This window comes from Lolium rigidum, chromosome 7 (genome assembly GCF_022539505.1).
Source record: "Lolium rigidum isolate FL_2022 chromosome 7, APGP_CSIRO_Lrig_0.1, whole genome shotgun sequence".
Classification (NCBI taxonomy): domain Eukaryota; kingdom Viridiplantae; phylum Streptophyta; class Magnoliopsida; order Poales; family Poaceae; genus Lolium; species Lolium rigidum.
In genome coordinates, this window is record NC_061514.1 from 292,064,109 (window position 1) to 292,077,240 (window position 13,132).

The 13,132-nt window shown below is 47.1% G+C and overlaps 1 protein-coding gene across 1 annotated transcript; it reads right to left on the minus strand.

Annotated features, from left to right (window-relative positions):
• Window positions 1–5,089: 5,089 nt before the first annotated feature.
• Window positions 5,090–12,327, minus strand: LOC124679043 (transcription factor RF2b-like). Its single transcript, XM_047214869.1, has 4 exons — window positions 11,831–12,327; window positions 10,241–10,373; window positions 9,396–9,480; window positions 5,090–5,740 (listed from the first exon to the last, which is right to left on the minus strand). The coding sequence occupies exons 1-4, from the start codon at window positions 12,325–12,327 to the stop codon at window positions 5,373–5,375; spliced, it is 1,083 nt and encodes a 360-aa protein (XP_047070825.1). The 3' UTR covers window positions 5,090–5,372.
• Window positions 12,328–13,132: the final 805 nt, after the last annotated feature.

Sequence of the window (13,132 nt, forward strand, 5' to 3'; positions counted from 1 at the left end):
TATTTTAGATTGCAAAAATATGAAATATTAGATCTCGGACACTTTTTGGACAATCAAGACAATACACTCTCATTTGAGAGGGCCACTGTGCTAGTTCTTCATAAATAGTGCATTCTATTTCAAAGAAATAGAAGTAGTACTGTATATAGTATTGCGTATCATGGGATGCATGAGTGTTCAATGTGCGTAAATGAAACCAAGAATACGTACCATTCTTGCTCGGCCTTGCGCTTAGCCACACGGTTGGCGATTCTCTGCGACCTTCGGGTAGCCATTGTCCACGACCTTCGGGTAGCCATTGTCCACGTGAATAGTTCTGTATCTCCTAGTTACAAGCTAGATAGGTTTGTCGTAATTGTAACTCTCCCTCATGGTCTCCTTTATAGTCAAGTGAATATTTGGATGGTTTGTCGTTATTAATGTTTAGATAACAACAGTCCTATCATCCTAGTCGCTGACCCTATCAACCTAGTCGTTGTGGTTAAAGACTTCCAATAATAGATAAAGTGTTTAAGAAAAGAATTGATGATTACCTATTTCGTTAATATACTAAAGTTACACCTCGGTTGTCATTGTTTTTGCAAACTAGCCCTGCTATTATGCATTAAACTTCATATAACACCTTGACAACCTCTAAAGTGCATGTGGTGGTGCTATGTGCTCTATCTGCCAATGTTGTACTCGGTTTTGAGAAGAAAAAAAACTATGGTTCTAAAAAAAACTCCCAGCCGTTTTTTCTTACAATCGATAGTTTTGTAGATAGTACTATCTAATATATAATTCACATGAAACACAAATAGGTGTTAGCATAATTTTTTATAACTCGTACTACCTTCAACATATATCTATAAGATAATTTCTTCTTTTAGTATTTAAAAACTAGACCTAGTAGGTTTATTCCCTCCAACACAATCTAATTTATTATTAGGCGGCCACCATATATTCAATTATAAGAGTAAGATATATGCTTCAATGTAGTTACTCTTGTGACTTTGAACCCTGAAAATGATCGATGCAATACCTACAGTGACATCCAATTGTTCTCTAGCAATAGATGATGAAATTCATCCCTTAGAAGTGCACGAACTCAAATTCACATATGAGGTCTTATTTTCCATCTCATAGCTAGAACATGGCAACTCACACCAATGAAGCAAGGATCATTCGTTATTTAAAACACTTAAAATAACAGCTTAATTATAACAACGTAAAAACTTAAGACAAGGTAGCGTACTATATCAGATCATCCTTAAACATGACCGAGACTTATATCGTCAAATTCAGTAAGGGCATTTCAGTACGGGTACATTTAAGTCCACGCTTGATCAAGATGCATAAATACATGTTTTGTTGTAAGAAGATAGAAAAACATTTGTCTAACAGAAGGAAATAAAAGCTTGACTTTGACCAATGATTAGGAAATATAATGTGGCCTACATGCGGCAAATAAATGGTATGGAATTTAAATCTAACGATACTCCCTCCTTCACAGTTTATTAGGCGTGCGCGTACCCCTAGGTCACCAAATTAACCTATATAATTTAAATTATATAATATAAAAATTATATCATTAGAAAATAGAACATCTAAACTTTCTAATGATATAATTTTTATAACATATAACTAATGCTAACTTGATCAAATTTGCGACCTAGGGGTACGCGCGTGCCTTATAAACTGTGAGAGAGGGAGTATCACTCATGTGATAACACATATTTTTGGTTTAGATGGTCATTAAACTTATGTCTTAGAACATAGACACCATCATACATTTCACATAGAGTATTCCTGATAATCAAAACAACCTTGACACTGATGAGCGGACTGCATACTCAGACTCACGGGTACGTAGACTAATATTTAGGATAGCTTGATCAACGTACAAACTGGCCAAGATATATATTTTGGTACAAGAAGGAACACCAACATTCGTCTAGTTCTATGCCTGGGACGAGTTTTGTCGTGTGTGGGAACATAGACACCAAGGTTATAGGTACCTCTTTTATTTGTTCAGTATGGAGCGGCAACTATGTTCCACATCTCTCAGCCGACACAAGCACACAAAGATTTTACCCAAGTTCAGGCCACTTGGAGGCTAACAGCCTACGTTTTGTTTTTTATATTGCTCAATGGATGGACAAGGTGTTCATGATGAACTCGAAGAACTAGCATCGTCGCGGTGCCTAGGCAAGGAGAAGGCTGGAGCTCTATCCTGTTACAAGACTTGGGTGAACTCAAATGGAATGGAACGTCCCCCACTTCTTGGTCATGGTCCTCCTTTTATAGCCGCAAGGGGATGCCACAGTGGCTGACCAGCTCTTGCCACACAGCTTATAGTTGGCAGTTCTGACGAGGCTAAGACTGTTGATACGCAACAATGAAGGTGGCAGGCGGTACATGATCAAGAAGTGACAGTCGATAGATGCCGAGGATGCGCCATCATCATGTCCCATATTTTGACCTTGGAACCGCGGCTTGGACACCCTTTGTCCTTGGGATGGTCTTGCTCTGCTGTAAGTGGGGCAGGGGGACCTCTGCACTGGCCCAGGCGTAAGACCCTTCCATTTGTAGCTAGGCTACAACATTGTCTCCTCTTCGTCGTAGTCTTGTTTTAATCACTTGAAATAACATGATTACGCGAGCGCCCGGTTGCTGATAACTATGCCCCTGATGGCACGGATATAGTGATGCACTGTCCTGTCCTATGTCTGTCGGGACATCTATAAAGCAGTCATGGATGAGTCACTGTTTACACATCCCTCCCCGGGGCCAGGAGAAGGACATCGCAGTTGACAATTTCTGCCAAAGAAAAGGGGTGTGGCGACACTTGCTTGGATCATCTGAGGCATCCTCGTGTTGAGTTGATTGATCTTGCTAGAATCCTTCTGGTCCTTAGCAATCCCAAGAGGGGTGCTTGCTACAATTCTTCACGGGGAAGTGGAGCATTTCCACCCACACTTGGTGGATCTGGGGAACCTTGGTTTTCCCGGAGATGGCAGTACCCCAGGCATGGTACCGGCAGCTCGGTTTTCGGGCTATGCAGAAAAAACGTGGTGTGTGTGTGCTGCAGGTAAGTCGTTGGTGTGTGTGGGTTGAAGATTCTTTTGTGCGTGACGACATGTAGTACCCACGCGTGAGGGAGCATCGCCCTCGTTCCCCACACCGCTCCTTGCTTCCTTTCTTCTTCCTTCCTTCTAGCATGTTGTTGGCGATGGTGCCCAACGACGTGGTCATGGATGGCCGGAAGTGAAAGGGTAAGGGGGTCTAGAGATGTCGGAGGAGGAGATCGAGGAAGAGTAGGAGTTGACTGAAGTGCGGTTCCCTTGGCCTAGCTAGCGTGGACTGACTTGGGCTGATACGCCAGTTAGTGGACGACAAGGAGCACGAAGGTGGGGCAACCATGATTTAGCTCGTTTTCGCCTCAACCTCGGATTTGACGCTCGACGTGCATGTCCTCTCCTGCTTCTTGTCGGTGGGGATGGTCCCGGCTCTTTCGAAGTTCTGCCACGCAATAGTGGCCATGTACACGCTCGATCCATCTTGCATAGCTGCATCCCCAGGCCATCGTGATCCTGGCGGTCTTCAAGCATCTTACTAAGCCTTGGTGGCGCTCTTTTGGCATTTCTACTACCCCTTCATCAAGACGATGGGGGTCCATGCAAGGGAAGTCAGCTTCCGCCTTCACGGGGGCCTTTCCGAGGATCACATTGAGTGAGATAGCATGTCCGAGTGGGAGGAATGGCGCCACAAGTGGTGGTACGTCTGTGTTCCCACGCTCCTTGACTTCTTTCTAGAACCTACGACCGTCGTCAGCCACAACGAGGCTTGGACAAATCTGGACTCACGGGATGGAGAATTCGGGCACTTTCTGGAAAGGATCAGGTTCCTCCAGGATCGAGGCCTGACTGCGAAGAAGGTTGTCTTCGACTACACCAAGCGGTGTCTAGCGCCATTGCATGACAAGTTCCATACCGCGTGGCTATACTGGGGCTAAGAGACAAGATGAGCATCACTATGCCATGGGCGACGAAGTTGGACACCAACCATGGTCGATGATGACCCATCCCGACGATTTTTGCTCTTTTTATGGTAGATCTCAAAACTTTTTTTTCTCGTTTTACCATCTAGCGCCACGGATTTGGGAAAACATCGCGCATAGTCGCCTAGTGCATGGTGGATGCCGATTTTTAAGGTGCGCGTTACGGAGCCAACCCAAATCAGCACCCCACAACTATGGGGCCATGATGGCAGCGTCTTTGTCAAATTATTTTCTGGTTGTGCCCTCTGTTTCGACCTGGTTGATGTTCCTGATCAAATCACTTAGGCTCCTGGCTGATGCCTCTCTATACAATAAACGTTTATTTTTAGATTATTTTTTCCCAATTATTTTTTCCCAATGATTTCGGGTGCAGGGAATTGGACAAGAGCGGCGAATCGAGCCGAAGCTGCATACCCTCGACGTCAGGTGTCGGAGATTGGACACTGAACCAGGATGGCCCGTCAAGCCGAAGCTGCATGTCACCAACAACGCGACGTAGTCGAGGCAACGGTTGAGGCCGGCTACATCATGGACTATCCTCCGCCGCCGGCTCTAGCCAGTGGTGCTGGACCTGAGGACCTCCATGCCCATGCAGACGGCGACGGCGATAGCATATTCAGAGGACGGGAAAAAAGGGACCTGCTAGTTGCTTCGCATGGTGGATGCCAAGTTACTCTTGAATGTGGGCCTGGATTAACTAACACTTTCCTTAACTAATTATGTATCAGAGTGGCTAACGATTGGTTGTGTGTTCTATGCAAAACATTACACCAAATGGATGTGTTTAGTTCAACAAGCTGTAGTTGTGGTTTTGTGAAGAAAAAAAAGCCCCAACAAGTGGTGTGATGTGCTATTTCCTCTTGCCGAGAAGCAACCATAGGGAGCCGTTAATCAGATTTAACAGCCTGGCGCTCATCATTAGCACCTCCGATGTACATGTCCTAAGAAGTTCAGATGTTCAACACAGTTTCCAGCAATTTGATACTTCTAGGTTCATAGGATGTGATCATTAAGAATTAGCATATCAACAGAAAAATGTACAAATCTCCAAACTGAAAACCCGTGATTGATAAGCTGAGGTAAGGAAAAAAAAATACAGGCTGTTTGTCCAGTCCCCCTAACTTAGAAACAACACACAACAAACAGAAAATGAACCCCAAAAAACATATCAAGGTCTTACAACCAATCAATGCAAGTAAACAGAAACTTAGATAAAAATGATGCCTATAGGGGCGAGGGAAGCAGTTCAAGGATGTCAGACTATGAACAGATAAATCTAAATAAAAGAAGTACGTGTTTGCCGGTAGGTCTATAATTAGAAGGTGCTATCGCTTTAACCTGCAGATATGGAGCTGCCCTCCGACTTTCCTGCAACCTCTGCCTCCAACTTCACAGATGTTGATCCTTTGCCAATGTCCAGCCCCTGAAGCCGCCCAAGTGAGTCTTGCTGCATCATATCTGAGAAGGTATTGGGGTGGGATAGCATCTGGTGGTTTGGGACATTGGCATGAGGTGATTGGAATTGTGGTGGCAGCTGATGAACACTTGCATCGTGCTGAGCTGTGTGTTGCTCGGAGAGTTGAAAGAAAGACGGATTGTACACATGGCGCATTCCCATATTATATGGTTCATCACACTTTGCCGTCTCACCTGTAGCAATCTTAAGCCTCTCCACTTCCTGCTTCAGTGCATCGTTCAGAGCTGAAAACATAAGGTATGTCTGTTAGACAACAAGTCATGTCCTAATCTATAAAAAGGTTTCCGACATTTACAGATTGCCAAAAAATGTCTACACTATAGCATGACAAATGTGACTGAACTCCCATGACATAATTTCAGAAACTACGTGCCAGCTTTGAGTGTATGTCTATGTACTTTACGGCAGTATAAATTAGCTGCTCCAATACTCTTCAATCAGACACAGAAGCATAAAGTATGAAATCAAGAGCAAAGAGAACAATAACATTTCCATGAAATGTGCCTATAGTTAGTGAAAAGATGCATCAAGTATCCATTGATTTCAGGGGTCACTGCATATTGGAACATAGCAAACGAATATATTAAGCAAAGCCAAGATTTTTTTTAAAAAGTGTCCTATAATGGCATTCCAAGTGGCATATCATAAGATGATACTGTAATAGCATTCTCCTTTAGATACAAAAGTTACATTTACTAATAAGCATAGACAGCATTTTTTTTTTTTTTTCGAGAAAACGCAATGACATTGCGTTTCTTTTCATTGCATAGAAGAAGAGTACAAGCCTCCTAAGAGGGTTAGTGCAGAATTAAAGATACAGGGATTAGTGTACGTCCCAGGTGGTTGGGATGATGTCTCTAAGACCGGCTGCTCCGGCTTTCGCCCAAAGTGCCGCCTCACTCCTAATCCTATCTAGAGTTACAGAGACCGAGGGCTGCTCGTTGTCGAAGGTGCAGGCGTTCCTCTGTTTCCAGATCATCCATGCTGTTAGAAGCGTGGCGGAGGCCAGACCTTTGCGCATGGGTTTTGGCGTGGCAAGCTTGGCTGTGAGCCACCAATCGTTGAGTGTTGGCTCTCCATCAGGTGGCCGGCATATCAGCTGTAGCCAGGACAGTGTCTCATGCCACACTTGCCTTGAGAAAGGGCATGTGATGAGTAGGTGATGCATTGTCTCCGGCTCTTGATCACACAGGGTGCACCGGGGGTTGTGTTGGAGGCCTCGGCGTTGCAAACGGTCGGCCGTCCAACATCTATTCTTGTTGGCCAGCCATAGAAAGAATTTGACCCGTGGGGGCGCCCAGCTTTTCCAAATTAGCTTCCAAGCGTTGCAAGTGGTCGATCCCTGAAAGGAGGCGAGGTAGCAGGAGCGCGCCGAATATGCGCCGCTAGGGCTCCACTTCCAGAGCAGCTGATCGGGCGTGTCTGTTAGGGTAATTAGTTGCAGTTGGCGCCAGATTTGGAGGTATTGCCCAATCTCGTGCACGCCGAGGACCCCGTGAATGTCGCGTGCCCATTTGTTGTCTAGCATGGCATCAGCAACCGTTCTGGTCTTCCTCCGCCTCTTGGGGATGCAAGCATGCAACTGCGGGGCAAGCTCGCTGATGGAGCGGCCATTGAGCCATCTGTCATCCCAGAATTTAGCCGTACGCCCATCGCCTAGGACCATGCGTGTGGATGCGAAGAACAGGGCTTGCTCGTGGGCAGTAGGCTGGAGGTCGAGTCCGTTCCAGGCGCGGCTCTCGTCTGTCTTGCTGAACCATAACCATCGCAGGCGTAGCGCTAGCCCCATTCTCTCCAAGTCTTGGATGCCCAGCCCGCCATGAGAGATTGGACGGCAGACGGTGCGCCAGTTTACATGGCAGTTGCCCCCGTTTGCGGCGGCGCGCCCTTCCCAGAGAAAGCCACGCTCAATTTTTTCCAGCAGCTTGAGGACTTTTTTTGGCGGGGCCAACACCATGAGCTGATGAACAGGGATGGCGCTCAAGACGGATTTGACCAGGGCGAGTCGGCCGGCCTTGTTCATCAATCTGGACTTCCAGGTGGGCAGCATGCCGGCGGCCTTCTCGACAAGCGGTTGCAGCTGCGCGGTGGTGGGGCGCCTGATGGTGAGCGGTATTCCCAGGTACGTCAATGGCAGCTCTGCGATTTGGCAACCGAGTGTTTCGTTGATTCGCGATGCATCTTCAGGCTCACAGTGTAGCAATGCGGCTGAGCTCTTGTTGTAGTTTACTTGTAGCCCAGAAGCTCTACCGAATAGGTGCAAAATGCTCTTGACAGCGCTCAGGTCGCTCTGTGATGGGTGGCAAAAAAGGACCACATCGTCAGCGTATAGGGAGACCTCTGGGACAGGTCTCCGTTGGTGCAATTGTTGTAAGACGCCCAGCTCCATTGCGCGCTTGATGAGGCGGCCAAGGGCGTCAACCGCAAGGACAAACAATTGCGGCGACAAGGGGTCCCCTTGGCGCAGCCCGCGTCGGTGCCAAATTGGAGGGCCGGGGTCGCCATTGATCATGACCCGCGTGTTCGCGGAGCTCAAGAGGATGGCAAGCCAGTCCAGGAATCTCGTGCCGAAGCCATATTGTCGCAGTACCTCGAACAGGAACGGCCAGGAGATGGTGTCAAAGGCTTTTGCCAGGTCAAGCTTCAGCAATACCCTTGGCTCGCGCAATTGGTGCAGTAGGCGCATGGACTGGCGCACAAGTATGAAGTTGTCATGGAGGCTTCGTCCGCTGATGAAAGCGTTCTGGCTCTTGCTCACAAGGTCATCCAGCCTCGATGCGAGGCGGAGGGATAGCACCTTGGCGAAGACTTTGGCAACTAGGTGGATCAAGCTGATGGGGCGATAGTCACCGAGCTCGTGTGCGTCGGGACGCTTGGGCAGCAACGTCAGGAGGGCCTGATTCAGCTTCTGGAAACCTCTGCCTCTGCAATTGTACAGCTCGTGGAAGATGGCCATGAAGTCAGGCTTCACTGTGTCCCAGCATGCGCGCAAGAATTCAGCTGTGAAGCCGTCAGGCCCAGGTGCCTTGCGTGCCGGGAGTCTCTTGACCGCGGCCCAGATTTCCTCATCGGTGAAGGGCGCATCCATCTCGAGTAGGCTGTCGGAAGGGTCAATCAGCTGCGCCAAGTTAAGCGTGCAGTCGCGATCGACGGCTGTGCCCAGCAGGTTGTCGAAGTGCGAGTATGCTGCAGCAGCCATGCCGTCCGCCTCGGTGACCAGGTGGCCGTCGACCTGGAGGCTGTGGATCCTATTTTTTTGGCGGCGGTAGGAGCATTGTCTGTGGAAGAACGATGTGTTTGCATCTCCATCCTTGAGGGTGGCGATACGAGCTCGTTGACGGGCAATGGTGCGCTCCAGCGATGCATATCCCAGGTAGGGCATAGACAGCATTTGGAAAGAAGTTTTGTGTCCCTCCGTCCCAAAATGTAAGGCACATTTGACATTGCACAACTTGTGGTTGGATGGTTAGGATCAAACCCTGGGTTTGACACTTTGGTGTCTCATAAAGAGGGGAATTTTCTTCAGTGGTAGGCGACGTTCCCATCGATAGCGAAGCGTATGTGGTGACTTCGTCAATTCTCAAGAACCGTCAGATCAGTTTCTTGGACTCAGTCTCTGAGAGGTGCTCATAGGGGTACGGTGTGCGTGCGTTCAGAGGGGTGAGTGTACTATGTTTCGAAAGAAAAAAATGCAGGACTTTGGCATTGCACGATTGGGAATGGTATAAATGGTATTGTTGTATTCTTCTTGTGAAATGTTTTTTATGTTATATGTCTTTATACTAATTTTGAAAACATACTATAACTTAAAATCACAGTCAAAGTTGTGCGTTGAAGACCATAAAAGGGAGTACTAGTTAAGGTAATAAAAACACTTACCATCACGCAATTGAGCTTGTTGCTCCATGGCCTGCAACCTTATTTTGAGCTCTGTGTTTTCTGCAGAAAGTCCTGTTGTGTCCCTCTGCCAAGCAAAACATAATTGCTTAAAGGATATCAAGCAATTCTACGCAAAGAACACTGTTTATACAAAAGAAAATGTAAAAAAATCGCAGTCCGACTACAACATTACAACCATCTGGAACAACAGAAACCTACAAGTTGTGTTGTTCTCGTAAACAGAGTTACAGATTTTTCGTGTCTCATGCTGCAGGATATCACCATTCAGCTCTCCAAATTGTTAATATAGCCACATAGAATCATAACTTGGGATGGTTTGGCACTACCATTACATATGCTTTAGTCAACAAAATCTAGATAGCTTATCCTAACATGTAATATAGCTCTGATGGCATGTGCCGCAGTTCAAAGAAAATAGCATGCTGATTGGTGGTTCACCGAGTGTAGAGCAGTTGCAGCTTGGTTGACACAGCTTATCACTTATGGGAAGCTAGCTGTTCAATACAGTTTAAAGGCAGAATTACTAATTCAACAAAATCTAGATAGCTTATGCTAACATGTACTATAGCTCTGATGGCATGTGCAGCAGTTCAAAGAAAACAGCATGCTGATTGGTGGTTCACCGAGTGTAGAGCAGTTGCAGCTTGGTTGACACAGCTTATCACTTATGGGGCAGCTAACTGTTCAATACAGTTCAAAGGCAGAATTACTAATTCACTATGCACGGTTTCTTTCTTCAAGGAAAATTGTGCTTTTCTTTTATGCACTGACAAACATAATAGTGAATACTGCAATCCGAACCAAACAGATGGATGAAATGTTACCTGAAATAGTGTCAGTTGTGCCGAAAGAGTAGTAGCCTCAGTTTGAAGAGTTTGAACCTTCCGCTCTAATTCTGTCATATATCGAGCCTTTCTTTCCTTTGACCGAGCTGCAGACTGTCTGTTCGCAAGAATTCTGAAACAAAGAAACCTCAGGAATTTAATTGGCCTTTATTATGCCAGCTAACATAATGCACTTGCTATCGCGCGAGCCGAATGATTTTAAGTACAGTGTAACTTTAAAAGAAAATGTGTTCTCTCTTTTGGAGATGGAAAGAAACATATCTCAAGTGAAGTTCTGCTACATCCGCTGTCCACAGCTGGGACAAATTTGATTTGCTAAGCAAAATTGGTTCCTAATCAGTAAAGTTTACTATTAGGACGAAGATCACCTTATACTAGGAAACATCATAGTTTATGAAGTATATCAATGTGAATGTGTTGATTAAAATGCGAGAAATTTTGCTGCTGGCACAAATGAAACCTACATTACAAATATAGATATTTATATAACTTGATCATAGTACAAGCAAATGCTAGAAGAGAACGAAATTATAATGTTGCTTAATGTATGCCAACGGGAAATAATTATATTTCAGCTAGCTAGTTATTTCAAAATAAAATAACTAATTAAAATGCCGATCACGGCAACCTAATTAAACATCTTGCAGGCCCCGGGCATGAAATAAACAAAGCCTTGAAAGTGGGGCGAATGCGCCAAAAGTAGTGCAGGCCTAATCAACATGTAATAAATCGTCATCTCCCACCTCTTCCACCCCACTTGATTTGTGCATTTATACTAAGAGCTTATGTAAGAACTAAATGGCACTAAGAAGCTTTTCGGACTAACCAACAACATAGGGAATAAAACAAATTGAATAAGTACATAACACTGTCACTATTACATCGAATAACTAACTGAGTACATAAATATGGGATATGGTTAATTTGAAAGAGCAAAAGTATAAATTCAAAGATATGCTGCACAAGCTTCAATGAATTAAGTTGGAGGCCCATAGAAAACGATACAAAGAAGCCATAGCCAATGGAGAGAAAATACCATAAGAAGGCAACATGCAACAATCATTGCCATCTGCCGTCCCTTTCATCCACGCGCTTCGCTTATTTAAGAACTAAATAGCATGAAGCAGGTTTATGAATAATGGCAGTAATTTAGAGAACAACAAAATTAGCATTTGAACCACTTCTATGGCTGCTTGAATTTCAAAAGGAAGCCTACGTAAGCGATGCCAGAATGAGACAAGTTGGCCAGCTTGCTCAGTCCTGTCCAACGATCTGCCTGTCACTATCCATCCAGATTAAAGATAACTAACAGCAACAATGTGCCGTGACCTGACTAAGTAATAGTCTACGACCTGCATTTTGGCCACCACGTTTCTTTGCTTGCAGAACCAAAGCGAGCCACACCTACGTAAACCACAATTCTTATTGGTCCCTTAGCCGCACTCCATCAATTGATTATCAAAAGTAAGAACTGCCTGTAATCCTAGAATCCTAGTATCCTACCAACCGACCACCAGCTCAAATCCAAGGTAGCTTCAAATGCGAAGGAGACCGAAGAGAGGGGTTCACCTTTTGACACGCTTGGGGTCGACGGAGGCGAGCTCAGAGAGCTGCTCGGAGGACATGGCCTTCTTAGCCTCCAGAACATCGGCGAACAGCCCTCCGCCGCCATCCTGATGCTTCCCAGGGGCGCCGCCGCACCCCATGGCGAACCCGTCGAAGGAGGCGCTGTGGCGGTGCTTTGTGGGCCGGGGCGGCGAGGAGGACGTCTCCGCGGCGCGGTCACGGTCGGCGCCGCCGCCAGCGATCTTCTCCATGTCCATGAAAGTGGAGAAGAGGTCGTCCTCGGATCCGATCTCGTCGAAGCCCCCGCCGTCGACGTCCGGGAAGCGGAAGGCCACCTCAGATCTGGCGCGGCGGTGTTGGGACCGCGCCGGTGCCGTCGCGGAGGAATGGCCTTGCTGAGCCCCGCCGGGGATGGGCGGCAGCGGGCAGGGTAGGTTGAGGTTGGGGCTGCGCCCCGGCGGGGGCTTCGGCGGCTCACCGGACTTCGGCGGCATCGCCATTATGCTGGCAGCGCAGGTGCGTGCGTTTGTCTCCGAGACTCTAACCGCGTGGTGTGTTCTGGTGTTTGGGTCGGGATTTGGGCAAAGGAAAGCCTCCCGCTACTGGAGCAAAGACTAGTGGTGTACTGTACCAGTTTACATTAGCGGGCCTTTTTTTTATGGGCGGAGAAACAAAACGGCTCTTTGTACTGAAATTTCTTTCGAGGAGTAGGTTCGCCTCACCATTTCGTATGATTTTTATGTTAATATATTTTTGTTTTGGTATACGTATACGGATAGATAAATAACTCGCTAATTTTATCTTCGAATCGCTGTGGCCACGTCGGGTTGTTGAACGCGTTCGCCAACAGGTTTCTCTCCTCCGGCCTCGACGCCGGTTCCGCCGTTCCTTCATGAGAGCTCACATCTCTGGTCCTGCCGGTGGCGGCGGCGGCACGGCGAAGCCGCCGTTGGAGACGTGCCAGCCGTGCGGCAGCTTGTACTGTACTGGCACGGGGATGCGCTGCCAATACAGTACATCCGCTTCGTCGTAGGTAAGCTGCAGTGAGCGGAGCACGCCGCCGCCGGCCTCGTCGTTGTGCGCCATGGCGTCGGTGGGGTGCGTGGGAGAGGTGGTTGTTTGTGCGGCGTCTATGACAATGGCGGCTAGGGTTGGAAGACGGGAAAGAAGAGAAATGCGCGCCGGTGATGTTTTAAGGGAGGCGGCGGACGCGCATTAAAGGCGTGTGGGGAAGGCGGGGCGGACGCCGCGTGGCCAGTCGCCGCTTCGGTTTCCGCATGGGAGGCCATTAACGCTGACGATCAA